The sequence below is a fragment of the Salvelinus alpinus genome, chromosome 23, assembly GCF_045679555.1.
Source record: "Salvelinus alpinus chromosome 23, SLU_Salpinus.1, whole genome shotgun sequence".
In the NCBI taxonomy this organism is placed as follows: domain Eukaryota; kingdom Metazoa; phylum Chordata; class Actinopteri; order Salmoniformes; family Salmonidae; genus Salvelinus; species Salvelinus alpinus.
Genome location: NC_092108.1, coordinates 8910413 through 8936599, shown reverse-complemented (window position 1 = coordinate 8936599; position 26187 = coordinate 8910413). Strand labels below are relative to the sequence as shown.

The 26187-nt window shown below is 42.5% G+C and overlaps 1 protein-coding gene across 1 annotated transcript; it reads left to right on the top strand.

Annotated features, from left to right (window-relative positions):
- Positions 1-1217: 1217 nt before the first annotated feature.
- LOC139550151 (uncharacterized) lies at positions 1218-25502 on the top strand. The gene is made up of 12 exons (XM_071360828.1): positions 1218-1770; positions 3685-3822; positions 4190-4327; positions 5642-5779; positions 9952-10089; positions 10417-10530; positions 10707-11348; positions 13703-13918; positions 14113-14155; positions 20013-20058; positions 21282-21501; positions 21604-25502. The coding sequence occupies exons 1-12, from the start codon at positions 1423-1425 to the stop codon at positions 23254-23256; spliced, it is 3834 nt and encodes a 1277-aa protein (XP_071216929.1). The 5' UTR covers positions 1218-1422; the 3' UTR covers positions 23257-25502.
- Positions 25503-26187: the final 685 nt, after the last annotated feature.

Sequence of the window (26187 nt, the reverse complement as noted above, 5' to 3'; positions counted from 1 at the left end):
TTTTTCCTAGCCACCGTGCTTCTACACCTGCATTGCTTGCTGTTTGGGGTTTTAGGCTGGGTTTCTGTACAGCACTTTGAGATATCAGCTGATGTACGAAGGGCTATATAAATACATTTGATTTGATAACTTTTTGCAACAGAATCAGCGTAATGAATACACCCCAGGTCCACGTTCAGTTGCCTAAGAGGCCTGTTAGGACAATGGTTTGTGAAAATGCCAACTTCAAAGACTGTACAGTATTGTTTAGAATCTCTGTGCTAAAATTCTCCCCGAAATGACTCAAAAATTAAGATTTATACATCACTTATGTCCGGGACGTAACACGTCAGTGCTATGTGGGATCCTTGGGACGTCCCTACCCTAAACCCTAACCATAACCAAACTTTATGCCTAACCCTAATCTTAAATTAAGACCAAAACGCATTTTTTTGTTTTCATACATTTTTACGATATAAGATATAGATTTTGTGGCTGTGGTAGCTAGTGGAAACCAGCAATAGGGAGCCATCCTTGAATACCTACTCCTTGAAGTTTGCAACTGTGTACATTTTTATTTTATTTTATTATTTTGCTCAAATTTATTTTTTTCTTGGTATGTGTGCTTTACTGTATTTATAATGGTATTCTCTTTTCAACAGCAAACATTCAAAAATCGCTGGAGGACGCCTTTTGGGGCTCCCGAGGGGCGCAACGGTCTAAGGCACTGCAATCTCAGTGCTAGAGGCGTCACTACAGACCCTGGTTCGATTCCAGGCTGTATCACAACCGGCCGTGAATGGGAGCCCCATAAGGCGGCGCACAATTGGCCCAGCGTCGTCCGGGTTAGGCCGTCATTGTAAATAAGAATTTGTTCTTAACTGACTTGCCTAGTTAAAAATAATACAATTTTAAACGTTAGTGTAACAGTATAACTTTAGACCGTCCCCTCGCCCCGACACGGGCGCGAACCAGGGACCTTCTGCACACATCAACAACAGTCACCCACGAAGCGTCGTTACCCATCGCTCCACAAAAGCCGCGGCCCCTGCAGAGCAAGGTGCAACACTAGGTTTCAGAGCAAGTGACGTAACTGATTGAAACGCTACTAGCGCGTACCCGCTAACTAGCTAGCCATTTCACATCCGTTACACTAGCAATGGCGTGTGTACGTCCCAATGATCCCATATAGCAATGAACGAAGTAACACAGACGGATATCCTGCGTGCACAGTTCCGTCTCTGAGTATACCAAACGGATGTTTGCATTCAGATATTTACATCCCTTATATTATCGTTTTGTTGTATCTGTGCAGACCTATGCTGAAACATTGTTAATGTGAGAGGCCACACGTCTGCCGAGGGAGACTACCATAAAGGTCGGCTCGTTAACGTTAGTTTACCAAAGAGAGTCGACTGCAACTGACTTGATAGCACAGTGATAATGGTGGGTTGGTGTGCTGTACCGGGTTGTAACACACAGGAAGATGAAGATATTCTTTATCATTGCTTGCCGGCGAATGATGTGCAAAGATGCAGACGATGGTTAGCAGCCATACAAAAGGATGTAAATTTACCAGTGGAAAGACATAAACATTTCTTGGTGTGTGAACACCACTTCAGACCAGAGGAATATGAAAAGGATTTGATGGCAGAGAAGATGGGCGCCAAACATAAGAAAAAGCTTAAATCCACCGCGATTCCCACCATATTTCCATGGACTGATTACATTTTGAAGAGAATTCAGCCACACAGAAAACATTTGAATGCGGCCGGAAGTGAAATGTTTCTGGTAGGTTTGCGAAATCCCCTGAGATTTCCACCAAAACGGAACGTTAGTGCTCCCATTACGGAAAATTCGGCTTGCTAAACATATAGTTTTTGTTACTTTTTTTCCAAAGCCTCAATTTCCCAGTATTGGGGACCAATGAAAATGTATCATCTGTGTCATAGTTTCATAATCAAATATCACATGCCAGGGCGGTTTATCAACTACAACACTTGCAATGTAGTACTTGCAACTATACTAGTGCAGTATTGGGATGCAGGTCTGATACAAATGCTTAAACTTTTATCATCATAGAATTAGGAATTAGAATACCAGAATGGACAAACTACATTGTCAAAAGTATGTGGACACCTGCTTGTTGAACATCTCATTCCAAAATCATGGACCTTAATATAGAGTTGATTCCCCCATTGCTGCTATAACAGCCTCCACTCTTCTGGGGAGGCTTTCTACTAGATGTTGGAACATTGTTGCAGGGACTTGCTTCCATTCAGCCACAAGAGCATTAGTGAGGTTGAGCACTGATGTTGGGCGATTAAACCTGGCTAGCAGTCGGCGTTCCAATTCATCCCAAAGGTGTTCAATAGAGTTGAGGTCAGGGCTCTGTGAAAGCCAGTCAAGTTCTTCCACACCGATCTCGACAAACCATTTCTGTATGGACCTCACTTCATGTACTAGGGCATTGTCATGCTGAAACAGGAAAGGGCCTTTCCCAAACTGTTGCCACAAAGTTGGAAACACAGAATCGTCTAGAATGTAATTGTAGCGTTAAGATTTATCCCGCCAGCTTTAGTGGAATGATTCCATACATCTTTTCAAATTAACTGCCAAATGTGCCAACATTCCATAGGAACGAATGCAGTCAATCCACAACTATACCAGAGAGAAAGAGGCGAAGCGAGAGGTTTCACTCGCCTAAATCTGCCCAGAATACATGTAAACCCAATGCGTTTCTATGGGCTTATTTTTGTACCTAAGCTTGTTTCTTTTGGGACAACAACTCCCATTGTTAGGGAGGAGACATGAGCATTTGTTTACCAACGTCATTATATACAGATTTTAGGCTATACACACTGGCTGAAATCAGTTGATGTTAGGATTTAGACCAGTTTTAAAATGCAACAAGTTCTGATATTGTATCATATTATAAACTGGGTGGTTCGAGCCCTGAATGTTGATTTGGCTGACAGCCGTGGTATATGAGACCATAGGTGTGACAAAACATTTATTTTCACTGATCTAATTATGTTTGTAACCAGTTTATAGCAATAAGGCACCTCAGAGGTTTGTGGTATATAACCAATATACCACAGTTAAAGGCTGTGTCCAGGCACTCCCTCAGGCCTTATTGCTTAATTTCACACCTTTCCAAGAAAACCAACATTGATACATTTATGGTCTGTTTACATACTGTATATTTTAGAGGAAATGTATAAATAAAATTGGTATAAAACCTGTATAAACTGTATTTATACTTATATGACAATATTTTAGGGTGACAAAGTTTCTGTAATATCACATGCTTAACTTTTATTTTCCTGCATAAATAGAAAGCATGAAATGCATCACCTAGGCCTTTTACGGTCAGCTATCCAGCATCCTTGGGACATCCCTATCCTAAACCCTAACCTTATCCCTTACCCTATCCCTTACTTAACCTTAACCCCATTTTAAATGTAAACTTCAATGGGGTAGGGACATCCCAAGTATTCCAGATAGCACGGACCATGCTTTTACTGCATTCCTTCCAATTAGACTGGTTTGGATTTCTCCCCAAAATGGCTTCTATTATCATACCATTCTGGAACTTTGAAGGTTTATGACATAGCCTCTAGTAATTTAATACGATCTCTATGGGTAGCACACATAGAGAATGTTATGACATCTCTCCCTCCTTTTCTCTTGTCCCCATTGTAGAGTGCAGTTGGCAGACTTGGTGCCAAACCAAAATGTGAGCCTGGTACTACAACAACAGGAGCAGCATCCCGGATGTCAACATCAGTGGTCCAACAACCTGCTGTAGTTCCTGTTGCTTTTTCAACAACGACTGTGAAGGTCAGACGATACAGCCTCTTGCTCATATGCATTTGCAATAAGTCCCCCAATAATATGCTTAAAATGCAGTGTTGTTACAGGTCTGATATCCTTAAAGCATGGTAGTGTAGCATATGGGGAACTCACTCCTAATCCTGAAGTGTCACCCCTTGCGCCATTGAAGAAGGCCTTTTTTCGGTGGCGCGTGGGTTGTAACGCATCACAAGGGCGGTCACGTGTTTGTGAGGAAGAGGTCCTGACTTCCCCCTGAATTAGGGGGAAGCGATACTCACTAAGCAAGCAGCGTGGTATTTTTACAGTAGCATGCATGGAGAATGGCCGCTGTGTTATGACATCTCTCCCTCCTTTTCTCTTGTCCTCATTGTAGAGTGCAGTTGGCAGACTTGGTGCCAAACCAAAATGTGAGCCTGGTACTACAACAACAGGAGCAGCATCCCGGATGTCAACATCAGTGGTCCAACAACCTGCTGTAGTTCCTGTTGCTTTTTCAACACAGACTGTGAAGGTCAGACTATACAGCCTCTTGCTCATATGCATTTGCAATGAGTCACCCAAAAATATGCTTAGAATGCACAGTGAAAAACTGAAATAAGGGCAATAGGAAACATAAAAATAATAACTCACGATCTACAGCAATCCTTTGTGGACCACTTAAAGTGGTATACTTAAAGATGCTTAATAAGTGACAACAAATATATAAAGATAACTTTATCCCATTACTCAACAATATGAAATGCTTAATAAGTGACAACAAATATATTAAGATAACTTTATTCCATTACTCAACAATATGAAAGCAGATCTAATTAAATGTAATAATCTTCCCATAAATCTTACAGGTAAATTCAACCTCTTCATAATGTCATGGCTGACAAAGTTTTTGTATTTAGTTTAGGTATTGCCAACTACCCCACCAAAGACATTCTTTAAAAAGTATACTCGGTCATAACATACTTTTATATGGGAAAATCAAATTCATAGAATAAAAAAAGGAAAGTTTTACATCTTCCTAAGTTTGAGGATGGGTTTAACCTCCCAGACTTGGAATTGTATCAACTCGCCACCCGGGGCTTTTACTTGCAACATACAGTATAGTTAAATGCACTAAAGAGGAACAATGGGTACATATTGAAGATACTCATTCTCATCCCCAGAATCTTTTCACGTGTCTGTTTTCAAAGGATAAAGCTAACATGAACATCTTCATAGTTAAGAACACTATAACAATATGGAAGAAAATGAAACGTATTCTACAAGAACCAATAACACTCCCTAAAAACACAACTCTATGGAACAATCCTTCGATAGCTTTTCCGATTTCACAGATAAATTGGTCCACATGGAAAACTAAAGGCATAGAAACCGGAAATGACTTGGTAACAGGAAATAAATGTATTTCCATGACAAAATTAATAAGTAATGTTGGACTGACTAACGTAGATAGTTTAAATACATGTAACTTAAAAGTTACATATTACAATATTTTTTTATTTGAAATCTTTTGGACATCAGAGCAACTTTGAGGGAATCCTATTTGAGTCAGAAAATTATGTTCAGATGATAGGTCATATATACAAAACCTTGCAGAGAGCATATCTAACTGACAATCTCTTAGGGGAACAAAAAATAAATAAATATTGCAGTTGTGCACAGCTCAACCACTCGGTCGCTGTGGAGTGAGTGTGGTGGGGGGGGAAACACACTCCTCAGTCTTGGAAGTGTCACCCCTTTACGCCACTGAAGAAGGCCTTTTTCGGTGGCGCAATCGGTTATGTGTGTTATGACATCTCTCCCTCCTTTTCTCTTGTCCCCATTGTAGAGTGCAGTTGGCAGACTTGGTGCCAAACCAAAATGTGAGCCTGGTACTACAACAACAGGAGCAGCATCCCGGATGTCAACATCAGTGGTCCAACAACCTGCTGTAGTTCCTGTTGCTTTTTCAACAAAGACTGTGAAGGTCAGACTGCAACCTCTTGTGGTATCCAGGGGGAAGTTTCCCCTAGGTACAGATCAAGGATCAGCTTTAAGCTTGTGCGGTATACCATATACAGTGGGGAGAACAAGTATTTGATACACTGCCGATTTTACAGGTTTTCCTACTTACAAAGCATGTAGAGGTCTGTAATTTTTATCATAGGTACACTTCAACTGTGAGAGGCGGAATCTAAAACAAAAATCCAGAAAATCACATTGTATGATTTTTAAGTAATTAATTTGCATTTTATTGCATGACATAAGTATTTGATCACCTACCAACCAGTAAGAATTCCGGCTCTCACAGACCTGTTAGTTTTACTTTAAGAAGCCCTCCTGTTCTCCACTCATTACCTGTATTAACTGCACCTGTTTGAACTCATTACCTGTATAAAAGACACCTGTCCACACACTCAATCAAACAGACTCCAACCTCTCCACAATGGCCAAGACCAGAAAGCTGTGTAAGGACATCAGGGATAAAATTGTAGACCTGCACAAGGCTGGGATGGGCTACAGGACAATAGGCAAGCAGCTTGGTGAGAAGGCAACAACTGTTGGCGCAATTATTCGAAAATGGAAGAAGTTCAAGATGACGGTCAATCACCCTCGGTCTGGGGCTCCATGCAAGATCTCACCTCGTGGGGCATCAATGATCATGAGGAAGGTGAGGGATCAGCCCAGAACTACACGACAGGACCTGGTCAATGACCTGAAGAGAGCTGGGACCACAGTCTCAAAGAAAACCATTAGTAACACATTACGCCGTCATGGATTAAAATACTGCAGCGCACGCAAGGTCCCCCTGCTCAAGCCAGCGCATGTCCAGGCCCGTCTGAAGTTTGCCAATGACCATCTGGATGATCCAGAGGAGGAATGGGAGAAGGTCATGTGGTCTGATGAGACAAAAATAGAGCTTTTTGGTCTAAACTCCACTTGCCGTGTTTGGAGGAAGAAGAAGGATGAGTACAGCCCCAAGAACACCATCCCAATCGTGAAGCATGGAGGTGGAAACATCATTCTTTGGGGATGCTTTTCTGCAAAGGGGACAGGACGACTGCACCGTATTGAGGGGAGGATGGATGGGGCCATGTATCGCGAGATCTTGGCCAACAACCTCCTTCCCTCAGTAAGAGCATTGAAGATGGGTCGTGGCTGGGTCTTCCAGCATGACAACGACCCGCAACACACAGCCAGGGCAACTAAGGAGTGGCTCCGTAAGAAGCATCTCAAGGTCCTGGAGTGGCCTAGCCAGTCTCCAGCCCTGAACCCAATAGAAAATCTTTGGAGGGAGCTGAAAGTCCGTATTGCCCAGCGACAGCCCCGAAACCTGAAGGATCTGGAGATGGTCTGTATGGAGGAGTGGGCCAAAATCCCTGCTGCAGTGTGTGCAAACCTGGTCAAGAACTACAGGAAACGTATGATCTCTGTAATTGCAAACAAAGGTTTCTGTACTAAATATTAAGTTCTGCTTTTCTGATGTATCAAATACTTATGTCATGCAATAAAATGCTAATTAATTACTTAAAAATCATACAATGTGATTTTCTGGATTTTTGTTTTAGATTCCGTCTCTCACAGTTGAAGTGTACCTATGATAAAAATGACAGACCTCTACATGCTTTGTAAGTAGGAAAACCTGCAAAATCGGCAGTGTATCAAATACTTGTTCTCCCCACTGTAAACCGTATACTGGGTATATGGAAATAGCCACGGGATGGTTTTTCAATACCATCTGAAAATGTTTTTCAATACATTTTTATATTTGTAGCTACTTTTTAAGTAAATACCTGCAGTCAGCTAGTGCAATACGTTAGGAGATAAAGCAGATCACGTTCTTCATTTCACCGGTCACATTATTTTACATTATGAAGCTTACGGTAGTCCCCCAGAACAGTTGAGCCAGTCGTGTGTTTGTAAATGGCACAACAGGAGAAAGCTGTCTATTGACGGGGTCGCGTTTTATATCGAAAGTGTTTTTTTGTTTTGTTTCAATAGAGTGATCGGGGACGTGCAACTATAGTTTTCCTTCACAGAAAATACATAAGTGCAACATATTCGGTGGAAAATAGCTTCATTTTCATCAGATGACAATAGAAGTGCAACGCTATTTGACTTGCAGCCACACAGGTAAATGAGCTTACAATGGAAAAAAACAAGGTATTTTTTTGCAAAAGCTATACATGGGCATCATATTTCCTAATGTTTTGCTTAAAGTTAATCGAGCATTTTACCTGAGAAAAGTAGGCTGGCTACACTGAGAAAAGAACCGGGGGAAAAAGTAGCTATACATCAGTCAGAGCGTTGTTTGTTGTTAGAATACCCGTTCGTAAATTCCCGGCCTAGTGGAGAAGTGCAACTCAAGTACACAATTTGGCTGATGCCGAGCAGAAATTACTGCCCAAAATATAAAACGCAACATGTAAAATGTTGGTCACATTTTTTATGAGCTGAAATAAAAAAGATCCCAAACATTTTCCATACGCACAAAAAGTGTATTTTTCCCTCACATGTTTTGCACAAATTTGTTTACATCCCTTTTAGTAAGCATTTCTCCTGTCTTCAAGATAATCCATCCACCTGACAGGTGTGGCATATAAATAAACTGACAAAACAGCATGATTATTATTACACAGGTGCACCTTGTGCTGTGGACAATAAAAGCCCACTCTAAAATGTGCAGTTTTGTCACACATCACAATGCCACAGATGTCTCAAGTTGAGGGATCACGCAATTGGCATGCTGACTGCAGGAATGTCCACCAGAGCTGTTGCCAGAAAATGTAATGTTAATTTCTCTACCATAAGCCGCCTTCAACGTTGTTTTAGAGAATTTACCAGTACGCCTAACCAGCCTCACAACTGCAGACCACGTGTAACCACGCCAGCCCAGGTCTTCCAAATCCAGCTTCTTCACCTGCTGGATCATCTGAAACCAGCCACCCGGACAGCTGATGAAACTGTGGATTTGCACAACCGAAGAAATTCTGCACAAACTGTCAGAAACTGTCTCAGGGAAGCTCATCTGCGTGCTCGTTGTCCTCACCACGATCTTGACAAATGCTCACCTTTGACGATGGCGGTTTGCTAATGTAAACGTTGTGAACAGAGTTCCCCCATGGTGAGGTTATGGTATGGGCCGGGCCGGGCCTATATAAGCTACGGACAACGAACACATTTGTGTTTTATCGATGGCATTTTGAATGAACAGTGATACCGTGACGAGATCCTGAGGCCCATTGTCGTGCCATTCATCTGACACCATCACCTCATGTTTCAGCATGATAATGTACGGCCCCATGTCGCAAGGATCTGTACACAATTCCTGGAAACTGAAAATGTCCCAGTTATTCCATGGTATGCATACTCACCAGACATGTCACCCATTGAGCATGTTTGGGATGCTCTGGATCGACGTGTACAACAGCGTGCTCCCGTTCTCACCAATATTCAGCAACTTCATACAGCCATTGAAGAGGAGTGGGACAACATTCCACAGGCCACAATCAACAGCCTGATCAATTATGTGAAGGAGATGTGTTGCGCTGCATAAGGCAAATGGTGGTCACACCAGATACTGACTGGTTTTCTGATCCACATCCTCCTTTTGTTTTAAGTATCTGTGACCAACAGATGCATATCTGTATTCCCAGTCATGTGAAATCCATAGATTAGGGCATAATTCATTTATTTCAATTGACTGATTTCCTTATATGAACTGTAACTCAGTAAAATCTTTGAAACTGTTACATTTTGCGTTAATATTTTTGTTCATTGTACAATAAGAAGCATTATAGATCAGCTTCCAGGGACAACTTTAACCCTACACCCTCTTGCTCATATGCATTTGACATCATTCCTCTAAGAAGATGCTTAGAATGCACAGTATTTAAAAAAAAACATTTAACCTTTATTTAACTAGGCAAGTCAGTTAAGAACAAATTCTTATTTACAATGATGGCCTTCCCCGGTCAAACCCAGATGACGCTGGGCCAATTGTGCGGCGCCCTATGGGACTCCCAATCACGGCCGAATGTGATACAGCCTGGATTTGCAGTGTTCCAGGTGTGATCTGAGTAAACCATGGTAGCATGCATGGAGAATGGCCGCTGTGTTATGACATCTCTCCCTCCTTTTCTCTTGTCCTCATTGTAGAGTGCAGTTGGCAGACTTGGTGCCAAACCAAAATGTGAGCCTGGTACTACAACAACAGGAGCAGCATCCCGGATGTCAACTTCAGTGGTCCAACAACCTGCTGTAGTTCCTGTTGATTTTTCAACACAGACTGTGAAGGTCAGACTATACAGCCTCTTGTGTATATGCATTTGCAATGAGTCCCCAAAAATATGCTAAGAATTATGGTAGAAAATTCCCAGAAATCCCAGTATGAGGTTTCCAGGATTTTCTGCTTTTTCCCTTTTGATTCTGTAAATCTTCCACCTAAGATTTCTGGAAAACCCTGAGAATCAGGGAAAGTTACCAGAAGTATGCAACTCTTCTTAGAATATACAGTGTTGTGTTACAGGTCTAACATGGTAACATGCATGGAAAATGACAGCTGTGTTGTTGTGAAAACTGCCCCCCCCCCCCCCCCCCCGTTTGCTCCTCTCTACGTTGTAGAGTGCAGTTGGCAGACTTGCTAGTGGGCAGACGACAACAACAACAACGACAACAACAACAACAACAACAACAACAACAGGATCCCGAAGGTATCAAACTTATAAAGATGCAAAAGTAAGTATGGTAGAAAAATCTATTAAATGACAAATTAAATGACAAATTAATTACAAATTAAATGACAAATTAAATGACAAATTCCAGCCACAATCCTTTTCACCTTTGTCTGTTCTGTGTGGATGGAAAATGTGCAACAACATCTTTTCTTATGGCTTTTTTTTATTTTAATGTAGGTCAGTTTTCGTGTTGGCTCATCGCTACGAACAAGAGTACTTACCGGACCGTGGGAGACAGTTGCAGATAATTTAGTGCGGGGTCGTTTCAAAGCTATCCCCAAAAACCTAATGGCAATCCCTGGCCTGGGCCACGCCATGTTGGAGGAAGTGCTGAAGTTGGTAACTAAAGAATGCGTCACCTTAGTTTCTATGCGTTTTAACTCAGTACTACGCCAGACTAGTCCCCTTTCACTTAAAACCTTCAACTGGACCACTGTGACCGATGAGTGGAAGAACTCAGCTCCAACCTTCTTCCGGTTTCTATCCACTAGCTCAGCTACAGCGGACTTGAATCCAAATACACCCAAATCAGCTAAAAGTTCTATGGTGGCCATGGCTGGTGCCTTACTACTTAGGGCTCGTTCAAAGAATATGTGTGCAGCCATGTACAGGACCTCAATGTTGCTACGGCAAGGACGAACCAGGACGAGATGCCAAAACAAGCTTGCAAAAATGGGAGTTTGTGTTTCAAGTCACAGTAGCTTAACAAAGAGGAGAGAAATTACATTATCTTATGATAAAGACTTTGCTGCCTGCCATACCCGGACCGCTATTGAAGACCAACCAATAAGCCTACTGACCAGCCCACCCTATCCAGTGGTGAGTAGAGATGAACATCCGGTATGTTTTCCTAAAATGTGACTACATACCCTGAAGAAAGTATTCACACCCCTTGAATTTTTTCTACATTTTGTTGTGTTACAGCCTGAATTTAAAATGGATTCAATTGAGATTTGTGTGTCACTGGCCTACACACAATACCCCAACATGACATCACAATACCCCATCATGACATCACAATACCTCATAATGTCAAGGTGGAATTATGTTTTAGATTTTTTTCCAAATTAATTCAAAATGAAAAGCTGAAATGTCTTGAGTATTCAACCCCTTTGTTATGGAAAGCCTAAATACGTTCCAGAGTAAAAATGTGCTTTTAACAAGTCACATAATAAGTTGCATGGACTCACCCTGTGTCCACTAATAGTGGTTAACATCATTTTTGAACGACTACCTCGTCTCTGTATCCCACACATACAATTATCTGTAAGGTCCCTCAGTCGAGCAGTGAATTTCAAACACAGATTCAACCATAGACCAGGGAGGTTTTCCAGTGCCTTGCAAAGAAGAGCACCTATTGGTAGTTTGGTAAAAATACAAATAAATTGACATTGAATATCCCTTTGAGCATGGTGAAGTTATTAATTACACTTTGGATGGTGGGATTTCACCATGAGGCCAATGGTGACTTTAAAGCAGTTACAGACTTTAATGGCTGTAATAGGAGAAAACTGAGGATGGATCAACAACATTGTAGTTACTCCACAATACTAACCTAAATGACAGAGTGAAAAAAGGAAGGCTGTACAGAATACAACATATTCTAAAACATGCATCCTGTCTGCAATAAGGCACTAAAGTAAAACTGCCTAAAAATGTGGCAATGAAATTAACTTTATGTCCTGAATACAAATGTTATGTTTGGGGCAAATCCAACACAACACATTACTGAGTACCACTCTTCATATTTGCAAGCATAGGTGGTGGCTGCATCGTGTTATGGGTATGCTTGTCATCGACAAGGGAGTTTTTTAGGATAAAAGGAAACGGAATAAAGCTAAGCATAGGCAAAATCCTAGAGGAAAACATGGTTCAGTCTGCTTTCCAACAGACACTGGGAGATGAATTCACCTTTCAGCAGGACAATAACCTAAAACACATGGCCAAATACATACTGTAGATGCTTACCAAGACAACATTGAATGTTCCTGTGTGGCCTAGTTACAGTTTTGACTTAAATCGGCTTGAAAATCTATGGCAAGACTTGAAAATGGCTGTCTAGCCATTATCAACAACCAATTTGAAAGAGCTTGAAGAATTAAAAATAAAATAAATGTACAAATATTGTACAATCCAGGTGTCCAAAGCTCTTAGAGCCCGGTGTCCAACTCAATCCACAGAGGGCTGAGTGTCTGTGGGTTTTCACTTCTCCCTTGTACTTAATTGATGAATTAAGGTCACCGATTAGATAGGAACTATATAGGTCTTAATTGGACACATTAAAAGGAGAAACCAAAAATCAGAAGACACTCGGCCTTCCATGGAAGGAGTTTGACACCCCTGTCTTAGAGACTTACCCAGAAAGACTCACAGCGGTAATTGTTTCCAAAGGTGATTCTAACATGTATTGACTCAGAGGTGTGTACTTATGTAAATTAGATTTCTGTATCTTATTTTCACTAAATTTGCAAACATTTCTAAAAACATGTTTTCAATTTGTCTTTGGGGGATTGTGTGTAGATGGGTGAGAGAAAATCAATTTAATCCGTTTTGAAATCAGGCTGTAACACAACAAAATGTAGAATAAGTCAACGGGTATGAATAATATCTGGAGGCACTGTAGATAGTCGTAGCATTATACCATAGTGTATTCTTCCCCAATTGTTTCAGCAGTCAGACCCTTCCATCATGACTGTACTTTATGTCAGGTCTTGGTGTAACATTCCTGTGTTACTGTGTGGCTTAACCCACCAACAAAAATTGTGTTTTTAGTGTTGTGGCGATATCGCGATACTTGATAATTTTTTCCCCGAAAGAAAACACGAAGCATGCCAAACTCTTTGGTCCTTTTAAACCTGCTTTATATCAAAATGTGTGCTATAGCTTGGAAAATAAACATCTGACTCTTAGTGACAACATAATCATATTTCCAACATCAGGACTGATTTCCTCAGGAAAATTAAAACCGCTTCATCTTTTGTTTCCTTGCCACGATACCTTGGAGTATCGCGATACTGGTATTGTCACAACCCTAGTAGCTACGGTTAGACCCGTTGACAGTGACTGAGAAGTGCTTGATTTAGTTGGAGTTCAGTTTGCACTTTTGGGACTATTCCATTGGTTCTTTCCATTGCACTGGTTAATAACTGCGCGTATGTTCTACACGTATACAGATGACACCTTTGTCACTGGAGGATGGAGATCCCGGTTGCTCTGGAGAGAATGTAGCAGAGACTACTGTTGTGTTGCCGGGCAGTGACAATGAAGATGCCACTGCGCTGACGGATGAGGAGTTCTGGCAGTTCTCCAGGGAGCAGGATGAAGATGAGGATGAAAAGGAGAACAAGACTGCGTACAGGAAGTCAGTCCAGCGGAAACGGGGAAAACGGGTGAGATTTTTTGATGGAATGAATTTCTGGAATGCAACCAAATCGGTAGACAGTTGTAACTGGTCATTACTATACGAGAGGGAGGGAGGGAGGGGGTATCAGGGAAGGAGGGTATATCATGGGTGTTTGGTTGAGGACTAACTATTTTATGATGTTCAGAATGATTGAAATTGACTCCCGATCTGTCCACACAGCTCTCTGCGAAGAAGTTCTTCAAAGTGCAAAAGAAAAATAAAGGTTTGTAAAACAATTTAACTAATGATATTCATTAGTAGTGTTGTCACGATAGCAACATTTTACTAATGATACGATAACGGGCCAAGTATCACAGGGGAAAAATTCAGAGTGGCCTAGACTCCTGTTCGCCCTGTCCCTTGGATGCTTGTTCCCGTTTCCTAAACGTTACGCGCATGTGCTAAATTAAAAACCTGTCACTGATATTCACACTTCTATTTAATACAACACGTTTTAAATGTAACTTCACACTGTATAATAGAATACTGCATAGAATGGCTAATTTGTTCATATTTGCAAAGGCCTACCTGTGATTTGGCTGGAGGAATCGGAGGAAGGAATATACATGCATAATGATCTGTATGTCATTGTGTCAGTCAGGGGACAACACTACATAATGATCTGTATGTCATTGTCAGTCAGGGGGACAACACTACATAATGATCTGTATGTCATTGTGTCAGTTAGGAGACAACACTACATAATGATCTGTATGTCATTGTGTCAGTCAGGGGACAACACTACATAATGATCTGTATGTCATTGTGTCAGTCAGGGGACAACACTACATAATGATCTGTATGTCATTGTGTCAGTCAGGGGGAAACACTACATAATGATCTGTATGTCATTGTGTCAGTCAGGGGGAAACACTACATAATGATCTGTATGTCAGTCAGGGGACAACACTACATAATGATCTGTATGTCATTGTGTCAGTCAGGGGACAACACTACATAATGATCTGTATGTCAGTCAGGGGGACAACACTACATAATGATCTGTATGTCAGTCAGGGGACAACACTACATAATGATCTGTATGTCAGTCAGGGGACAACACTACATAATGATCTGTATGTCAGTCAGGGGACAACACTACATAATGATCTGTATGTCAGTCAGGGGGACAACACTACATAATGATCTGTATGTCATTGTGTCAGTCAGGGGACAACACTACATAATGATCTGTATGTCAGTCAGGGGGACAACACTACATAATGATCTGTATGTCATTGTGTCAGTCAGGGGGACAACACTACATAATGATCTGTATGTCATTGTGTCAGTCAGGGGACAACACTACATAATGATCTGTATGTCATTGTGTCAGTCAGGGGACAACACTACATAATGATCTGTATGTCATTGTGTCAGTCAGGGGGACAACACTACATAATGATCTGTATGTCATTGTGTCAGTCAGGGGGACAACACTACATAATGATCTGTATGTCATTGTGTCAGTCAGGGGGACAACACTGCATGAAACCTACTCTTCAGTTGGTCAACTAAATTGACGTGAGGACAATATTAACATTACATGTAAGTCAGTTGTTACCATGTCCTCTTTGGTCTCTATGAGAGTTCCACATGTAGTATCTGAAAGTGGTGACATGCCTAATGGTGCTAACCGGAGAAATGTCATTGCTATTCCGACTTTGTTTTATTTCCCTAATTGGTATAATCCAATCTTTGAGTCTCCTGTTGTTCTGAAATCTCAAAGTAATCTGACTTGTTTTGAAACTCTGTATGATTTTAAATGCAGAAAAGGTTTGACATTTTAATATTTGTAGTTTATTACCTACAATGGATCATGTCAAAATCTGGGCCTCTCAGGCAGACCCTGGTATTTTTTTATTGTATCTGAGACCTGGTTAACTGATAAAACCCTGGACTCTGAGGTTTCTATGGATGGTTACAATGTGTTTAAGGCTGATAGGAAAGGCAAAGGGGGTGGTGTTGCTATTTACACAAGGAATCTTCTTTCTGTGTCTCTGTTAAAGGCGACCAACAGTCCGAAACGGTTTGAATTGTTGTCTGTAAGTCTTCAGTTGGGTCCAAATTCAAAAATAACAGCTATAGGAATCTATCGTCCGCCCTCCGCCAAGAAGTGTGTACTAAACGAACTCACTGATTTAATTGCCATTTTTACTACCCCAGAGGTGTTGATTGACAGAGATTTTAATCTTGCAGGATGCTGACTGTTTAAATGATATTTGTACTGATCTAAATTTGACCCAGCTGATTACAAAGCCCACTCGTCCAAACTTAAAGGCCCCTACAAAATCGACTTTGATTGACCTCATATTTACAAATACTCCAGAGAAATATGCTGGGAGTGGGGTATTTGCTTTGGATATTAGTGACCGCTGTCCCATTGTATGTGTCAGGTATATACAGATGCCTCGATCCAAACCTCGTTTTATCAAAAAGGAATTTTTAAGATTTCAATTGACAGGTCTTCTTTTTTTTTTTTTGAGACCTTTATTTTGGTGACTTTGATTGTATTACACCTGTACCTGACCCAGAGTTGTCTCTGAACCACTTCTCAAAGGTTTTACATTGTGTTGTAGATAAACATGCTCCCTTTTAAAAAACAGAGAATTAAAAATCAGTCTTGCCCTTGGTTTAGTCCAGAGCTATCTGAAGACATACACAACAGAGATGCTGCCTGGGCCAAAGCTAGATTCACAGACTCGGGCCCAGACTGGCAGTCTTTTAGGCAATTGAGAAATCTGTGTGTCAAACTAGTTTAAAAAGCTAAATCAGATTATTATGTTGATTCACTATCTGAATGTACAGGGAACTCGGCTACATTTTGTCTGTTAAAATCACTGAAGGGTTGTGTCTCCTCTTCTCTCCCCCAATAAATTAATTTAGATTCTGGCCCTATTACTGACAAAATTGATATAATTAATGCATTTAATCATCATTTAATCTCTGTAGGCTTTATATTTGAATGTATTTCAAAGCCAGCTTTTAAAAAGAGTAGTTTGGATGTTGATGGTGAAAATCTATTGAATGATACTGAAAATGCTGGCCAGTAGTTTTCTTTTTGGGAAATTCACTGATAAAGAAGTCCTGGAGGCTTTGTTAACATTGGAGTCCTGGAGGCTTTGTTAACATTAGAGTCCTGGAGGCTTTGTTAACATTGGAGTCCTGGAGGCTTTGTTAACATTGGAGTCCTGGAGGCTTTGTTAACATTGGAGTCCTGGAGGCTTTGTTAACATTAGAGTCCTGGAGGCTTTGTTAAAATTAGAGTCCTGGAGGCTTTGTTAACATTGGAGTCCTGGAGGCTTTGTTAACATTGGAGTCCTGGAGGCTTTGTTAACATTAGAGTCCTGGAGGCTTTGTTAACATTGGAGTCCTGGAGGCTTTGTTAACATTGGAGTCCTGGAGGCTTTGTTAACATTGGAGTCCTGGAGGCTTTGTTAACATTAGAGTCCTGGAGGCTTTGTTAACATTGGAGTCCTGGAGGCTTTGTTAACATTGGAGTCCTGGAGGCTTTGTTAACATTGGAGTCCTGGAGGCTTTGTTAACATTGGAGTCCTGGAGGCTTTGTTAACATTGGAGTCCTGGAGGCTTTGTTAACATTGGAGTCCTGGAGGCTTTGTTAACATTAGAGTCCTGGAGGCTTTGTTAAAATTAGAGTCCTGGAGGCTTTGTTAACATTGGAGTCCTGGAGGCTTTGTTAACATTGGAGTCCTGGAGGCTTTGTTAACATTAGAGTCCTGGAGGCTTTGTTAACATTGGAGTCCTGGAGGCTTTGTTAACATTGGAGTCCTGGAGGCTTTGTTAACATTGGAGTCCTGGAGGCTTTGTTAACATTAGAGTCCTGGAGGCTTTGTTAACATTGGAGTCCTGGAGGCTTTGTTAACATTGGAGTCCTGGAGGCTTTGTTAACATTGGAGTCCTGGAGGCTTTGTTAACATTGGAGTCCTGGAGGCTTTGTTAACATTGGAGTCCTGGAGGCTTTGTTAACAGGAAGTATTCCAAAAGAAAATCCACATATGTGCTGACACTCCATAAGGGTGGGGATACAAATGATCTTGACAACTATCAAACACACACCTCCCCCTGTCAGGAGCACCAACCAGAAAGAGATTGTTTTATATAGTTAGCCCTATATGAATCCTACCTTTGAAGTTACCGGTATACCACGCAACACACACACACACACACACACGAGTCTTTACAATATAGTGCATTCGGAAAGAATTCAGACCCATTGACTTTTTCCACATTTTGTTACATTACAGCCTTATTCTAAAATGTGTTAAATTGTTTTTTTTCTTCTCGTCAATAACTATATTCATAATGGCAAAACACGTTTTTAGATTACAAAATTATGTCACATTTACACAAGTATTCAGACCCTTTACTCAGTACTTTGAGGAAGCACCTTTGGCAGCAATTACAGCCTCGAATCTTGTTGGGTATTTAAAAAAAAGTTTTGTTATTTTATTTAACCTTTATTTAACTAGGCAAGTCAGTAAAAAACGAATTCTTATTTACAATGACTGCCTGCTGGGGTACAGTGGGTTAACTGCCTTGTTCAGGGGCAGAACGACAGATTTGTACCTTGTCAGCTCAGGGATTCGATCCATCAACCTTTCGGTTACTGACCCAACACTCTAACCACTTGGTTATCTGCTGCCCCTATGACGCTACAAGCTTTGCACCCCTGTATTTGAGGAGCTTCTCCCATTCTTCTCTGCACATCTTCTCAAGCTCTGTCAGGTTGGATGGGGAGTGTCGCTGAACAGCTATTTTCAGGTCTCTCCAGAGATGTTTGATCGGGTTCAAGTCTGGGCTCTGGCTGGGCCACTCAAGGACATTCAGAGACTTGTCCGAAAGCCACTCCTGCGTTGTCTTGTCCGTGTGATTAGGGTCGTTGTCCTGTTGGAAGGTGAACCTTTGCCCCAGTCTGAGGTCCTGAGCACTCTGGAGCAGGATTTCATCAAGGATCTCTCTGTACTTTACTCCATTCATCTCTGCCTCGATCCTGACTAATCTATCAGTCCCTGCCGCTGAAAAACATCCCCACAGCATGATGCTGCCACCACCATGCTTCACCATAGGGATGGTGCCAGGTTTCCTCCAGACGTGACACTTGGCATTCAGGTCAAAGAGTTCAATCTTGGTTTCATCAGACCAGAAAATCTTGTTTCTCATGGTCTGAGAGTCTAGGTACCTTTTGGCAAACTCCAAGCGGGCTGTCATGTGCATTTTACTGAGGAGTGGCTTCCATCTGGGCACTCTACCATAAAGGCCTGATTGGTGGAGTGCTGCAGAGATGGTTGTCCATCTGGAAGGTTCTCCCATCTCCACAGAGGAACCCTGAGCTCTGTCCGAGTGACCATCGGGTTCTTGGTCACCTCCTTGACTGAGTACATTCTCCTCCAAATGCTCAGTTTGGCCGGGCGGCCAGCTCTAAGAAGAGTCTTGGTGGTTCCAAACTTCATCCATTTAAGAATGATGGAGGCCACTGTGTTCTTGGGGACCTTCAATGCTGCAGAATTGTTTTGGTATCCTTCCCCAGCTCTGTGTCTCGACACAATCCTGTTTCGGAGCTCTACGGACAATTCCATCGACCTCATGGCTTGGTTTTTGCTCTGACATGCACTGTCAACTGTGGGACCTTATATAGACAGGTGTGTGCCTTTCCAAATCATGTCCAATCAATTGAATTTACCACAAGTGGACTCCAATCAAGTTGTAGAAACAACTCAAGGAGGATCAATAGAAACAGGATGCACCTGAGCTCAATTGTGAGTCTCAAAGCAAAGGGTCTGAATACTTATGTAAATAAGGTATTTCTGTTTTTATTCCTTAATACATTTTCAAACATTTCTAAAAAACAGTTTTTGCTTTGTGATTATGGGGTATACTGTGTAGATTGCTGAAAAAAGTAATGTAACAGAATGTGGAAAAGGTCAAGGGGTCTGAATACTTTCCGAAGGCATTGTACTTTACACATTTTGAATAATATAATTGTTTATTACTGTGTTCACACTGAACCCTGGGCAAAATATCAGCGTGACATATGAAACAATGCATCTCATTTTCCACAGCTGTGCAAACACGTCGTCATGGAACCAGCGTCGATGTTTCTCCTGAGTAAGTCCTCATTCACTTCACTGATGATTCCACATACAGGATGTCAAAATATCAACATGTCTAAAGGGGATCGTAACATAACCGGGAACTAACTACCTTTTGAGGCATCCATCTTTTCTTAAAACTATACTGAACAAACATATAAAACATGTAAAGTGTTGGTCCCATGTTTCATGTGCTGAAATAAAAGATCCCAGAAATTTTCCATAAGCACATTTAGCTTATTTCTCTCTAATTTTGTGCACAAATGTGTTTACATCCCTGTTAGTGAGCATTTCTCATTTGCCAAGATAATCCATCCACCTGACAGGTGTGGCATATGAAGAAGCTGATTAAACAGCATGGTCATTACACAGGTGTACCTTGTTCTGGGGACAATAAAAGGCCACGTTAAAGTGTGCAGTTTTGTCACACAACACAATGCCACAGATGTCTCAAGTTGAGGGAGTGTGCAATTGGCATGCTGACTGCAGCAATGTCCACCAGCGCTGTTGCCAGAGAATGTAATGTTCATTTCTCTACCATAAGCCGCCTCCGTCGTTTTAGAGAATTTGGCAGGACTTCCAACAAGTGCATAAATGAAAGATCCAGGACGTCCAACAAGTACATAAATGAAAGGTGAAAACAAAGCACAAATATTTCGGCCTCAGGCCATCATCAGTGTAAATCGTTGGAACACACACCTGGCTTTTACTTCAAGGATAATTGCATATGTCACATGATCGACATCTTTATTTTGCATTCAAGCGTCAGTTTTGGATTTATTCCTTTTTTCGACAGTGTGCGGGTCTCCATCTCTTCCTACATACTCACCAGCAGTCACCCATTGAGCATGTTTGGGATGCTCTGGATCGACGTGTATGATGGCATGTTCCAGTTCCCGCTAATATCAAGCAACTTCGCACAGGCATTGAAGAGGAGTGGGACAACATTCCACAGGCCACAATCAACAGCCTGATCAACTCTGCCCCTACTTTTTTTTTTTTTGCTGTCTGTGACCAACAGATGCATATCTGTATGCCCAGTCAAAATCCATAGATTAGGGCCTAATTTATTTATTTAAATTGACTGATTTCCTTATATGAACTTTAACCCAGTAAAATCTTTGAAATTGTTGCATGTTGCGTTTGTTTTTATTTAGTGTAGTCTTAAGTGGCTTTTACATTAACAGCACTTTGTGATGAGCACAATTTTGTTAATTGTCACTTCACCTCCATCCACAGGAGTGGTGACCTGTGTGTGAACAGAGACTGTCTCCTGCATCTCTTCCGGTGGTGCAGGAGGTGTGGATTTGAGTGCAAGGTCAGCTTGCAGGGCCAACAGAGGAGCTTCTCTGTCATTCAGATGTGCCCAATATGCAGTCACACCAGGAAGTGGATGAGCCATCCTTTTGTTGCTGAGGAAACCTCTGGAGAAAGAGAGACGGAGCTACTGGATGGAGAGGTGGGTATTTAGTTATTTACCTCAGTGACATCATCACAGAACCCTTTAGAGAATGATGCAGACATGCTGATAGTAAAATGTGTTTTTGTTTCTTTTCGTGAGGAACCTTGTAAGGACAGAGACCAGGATGACAGTTGTTCGTTGACGATGGAAATCACTGAGGAGATGTGTGACTATGATGAGGAAGTCTGTCCTCGGAGGAAAAGGGGAAAGGAGAGATCAGATGAGACCGAGTGGGAGCCGTCTGATGAGGAAGACATTGTAATGGACTCTGATTCTTCTGAGGATTTGGAAACGGCAGGTTCCTCTGGTCGAACAGAAAAGGCCAACGTTGATAATTCTCAGAGCGGAATAGAGAAAGAAGAGAGACTTGTGGAGTGGTGTACTGACTGTGGCGCCGAGCCGGTACTCGCCTGCACCACACAGCGCCATAAGAAACTGTACGCCTGTGGTGTGTGTGTGAGTGAGGTCCAACAAGCTGTTGGATTTGACCGATTCTACATGCAGTTCGAGGACCCGGACAGCTTCAAGGAACATGTACGACGGGAACACAACACACAACCTCATCGGTTGCTCTGTACAGACTGCAGCAAGCGTCACATCAAGAAGGATAATTTGTGTGTGTACAAGATTAAGAAGCTCCGCTGTCGAGATTGTAGTAAGCGCCGTCTGAGTGAACAGGGTCTGTGGAGTCACAGACGTCTCCATCAGAAAGGCCGTGTTTACCCATGTAAGTTCTGCCTCAAGCCATTCAGGACCAAACAGGACAAGCTTACCCACGAGGAGAACCATCGGCATCCGTATCATTGCTCAGAATGCTCAGAAAGATTCAAGAACATTAGACTACGGAACAGACACCTTCAGAGCCACAGAGGTCCAACGACAGCCGTCCACAGTGGCCAGAAGCCCCACAAGTGCCAGCTGTGCCGACGCTCGTATGCCCAGCCGAGCCACCTCAAGTCCCACATGCGCCTCCACACAGGGGAGAGGCCTTTCAAGTGCCAGCAGTGTGAGAAGTGCTTCAATTACAGCGTCAGTCTGAAGAACCACATCCAACTCTATCATGGCCCCGGCTCTCAGGAGCAGGAGAGTTGGGAGACAAACTGTGGGACGGAGCAGGAGAGAGAGCAGGAGAGAGAGGAGGAGAGAGAGCGCAAGCGTCACTTTAAGAAGGATAATTTGTGTGTGTACAAGATCAAGAAGCTCTGCTGTCTAGACTGTGGTAAACGCTGTCTGAGTGAACAGGGTCTGAAGTGTCACAGACATCTCCACCAGAAAGGCAGTGTTTACCCATGTAAGTTCTGCCTCGTGCCATTCAAAACCAAACAGGACAAGCTTACCCACGAGGAGAACCATCGGCATCCTTATCAGTGCTCGGAATGCTCAGAAAGATTCAAGAACATTAATCTACGGGACAGACACCTTCAGAGCCACAGAGGTCCAAAGAGATACATTTGTGACATCTGCGACAAACGTTTCTTCCAGCTTAAACACCTCCAGAAACATACAGCCGTCCACAGTAGGCAGAGACCCCACACGTGCCAGCTGTGCCAACGCTCGTTCACTGAAAAGAGACACCTCAGGGCCCACATGCGCTCCAAGTGCCAGCAGTGTGAGAAGTGTTTCAATCGCATAGTCCATCTGAAGATCCACATCCAACGGCATCATGGCCCCGGCTCTCAGAAGCAGGGAAAGAGAGAAAAGGAGGGGGAGAGTCAGGAACTAAACTCTAGTACTGAGCAGGAGAGAGAGTAGGAGGGGAAGAGTCAGGAACTAAACTCTGGTACTGAGCAGGAGAGAGAGTAGGAGGGGGAGAGTCAGGAACTAAACTCTAGTACTGAGCAGGAGAGAGAGTAGGAGGGGGAGAGTCAAGAACTAAACTCTAGTACTGAGCAGGAGAGAGAGTAGGAGGGGGGGAGTCAGGAACTAAACTCTAGTACTGAGCAGGAGAGAGAGTAGGAGGGGGAGAGTCAAGAACTAGACTCTAGTACTGAGCAGGAGAGAGAGTAGGAGGGGGAGAGTCAGGAACTAAACTCTAGTACTGAGCAGGAGAGAGAGTAGGAGGGGGAGAGTCAGGAACTAAACTCTAGTACTGAGAAGGAGAGAGAGTAGGAGGGGGAGAGTCAGGAACTAAACTCTAGTACTGAGCAGGAGAGAGAGTAGGGGGGGGGAGTCAGGAACTAAACTCTAGTACTGAGCAGGAGAGAGAGTAGGAGGGGGAGAGTCAGGAACTAAACTCTAGTACTGAGAAGGAGAGAGAGTAGGAGGGGGAGAGTCAAGAACTAGACTCTAGTACTGAGCAGGAGAGAGAGTAGGAGGGGGAGAGTCAGGAACTAGACTCTAGTACTGAGCAGGAGAGAGAGTAGGAGGGGGGGAGTCAGGAACTAAACTCTAGTACTGAGCAGGAGAGAGAGTAGGAGGGGGGGAGTCAAGAACTAAACTCTAGTACTGAGCAGGAGAGAGAGTAGGGGGGGGGGAGTCAAGAACTAGACTCTAGTACTGAGCAGGAGAGAGAGTAGGAGGGGGAGAGTCAGGAACTAAACTCTAGTACTGAGAAGGAGAGAGAGTAGGAGGGGGAGAGTCAAGAACTAGACTCTAGTACTGAGCAGGAGAGAGAGTAGGAGGGGGAGAGTCAGGAACTAAACTCTAGTACTGAGCAGGAGAGAGAGTAGGAGGGGGAGAGTCAGGAACTAGACTCTAGTACTGAGCAGGAGAGAGAGTAGGAGGGGGAGAGTCAGGAACTAGACTCTAGTACTGAGCAGGAGAGAGAGTAGGAGGGGGGGAGTCAGGAACTAAACTCTAGTACTGAGCAGGAGAGAGAGTAGGAGGGGGAGAGTCAGGAACTAAACTCTAGTACTGAGCAGGAGAGAGAGTAGGAGGGGGAGAGTCAGGAACTAAACTCTAGTACTGAGCAGGAGAGAGAGTAGGAGGGGGGGAGTCAGGAACTAAACTCTAGTACTGAGCAGGAGAGAGAGTAGGAGGGGGAGAGTCAAGAACTAGACTCTAGTACTGAGCAGGAGAGAGAGTAGGAGGGGGAGAGTCAAGAACTAGACTCTAGTACTGAGCAGGAGAGAGAGTAGGAGGGGGAGAGTCAAGAACTAGACTCTAGTACTGAGCAGGAGAGAGAGGAGGGGGGGGAGTCAGGAACTAGACTCTAGTACTGAGCAGGAGAGAGAGTAGGAGGGGGAGAGTCAATAACTAGACTAGTACTGAGCAGGAGAGAGAGTAGGAGGGGGGAGTCAGGAACTAGACTCTAGTACTGAGCAGGAGAGAGAGTAGGAGGGGGAGAGTCAGGAACTAGACTCTAGTACTGAGCAGGAGAGAGAGTAGGAGGGGGAGAGTCAGGAACTAAACTCTAGTACTGAGCAGGAGAGAGAGTAGGAGGGGGAGAGTCAGGAACTAAACTCTAGTACTGAGCAGGAGAGAGAGTAGGAGGGGGAGAGTCAGGAACTAAACTCTAGTACTGAGCAGGAGAGAGAGTAGGGGGGGGGAGTCAGGAACTAAACTCTAGTACTGAGCAGGAGAGAGAGTAGGAGCACCATTTGAATTGGGTGGTTTTCCTGACTGACTACAATACAGACACTTTCCACTGTTCCAAGGCCGTCATTGAAAATAACAATTTGTTCTTTAACTGACTTGCCAAGTTAAATAAAGGTAAAAAAAATAAATAATAATGGGGAAATAAACGATGATGATCAACTCAAAGTTTGCTGGAGTTTGTTATATTTTCCATCTTCTCTGCTACAGCGCTGTGAAATCAGCGAGATTTACCGGGGTCCAAATCTCACAACAACAAAAAAAAATGTAACAATAAAAAGACCTCCATTTATTGGACCCAATAATCACAAATCGTAGTTTATTATTTCAAGATGCGTTCTGTCTCTGACCCTCCCCTTTTCATGCTATTTTAGGAGGTATTGAGGCTTATTGTTGAGTAGTGGTTATTTGTAAGTAGGTACTCTGTCAAGGTGTGTAAATGAAATAAATATGCAATCCATGTATTATTATTTTTTAAAGAATAATGTTATGAACATTGTGTTAATAAGGGGACATCGAAATGTGTATTAAAACAACAACGCTGACTATTAATGAGTTGAAAATGTATATTTTGAAAGTTCAATATTATACATTAAACAATATCTGTAATACTAGTTTAATTTCCATTCCACTGTATGGCACTGTTCCACATGCAGCTCCCATTCAGGGGTCTGACGATTCAGAAACAAAATAGTTTATGCTCTTGACACACATCCGTGCATTGGTAGATGTGCTATACATTGTTATAAACAGTTCTGTGATACGTCTATAGCAGGGTTAGTACTGTTAATATCTGTGTGGTGTTGTCATAGAGGCCAACATTTGTCAGCAGTGATAGTAGCTTTGTGCTAAAAAAAATTTTTTTAAGGCCCTACTGGTGGTATGACACTGCATCCTATTAGTATCAAATCAAATTTATTTATATAGCCCTTCTTAAATCAGCTGATACCTCAAAGTGCTCTACAGAAACCCAGCGTAAAACCCCAAACAGCAAGCAACGCAGGTGTAGAAGCACGGTGCAGTCTTTGAGGATTCCAAATCACCCCCCTTCTTGTAGGAAACAACTTTTATTGTTCCAACAGTACACAGTACATAACAAATAGTTGTATAGTGTTGTCATAGAGACCTTCAATGATGGGGGGGGGGGGG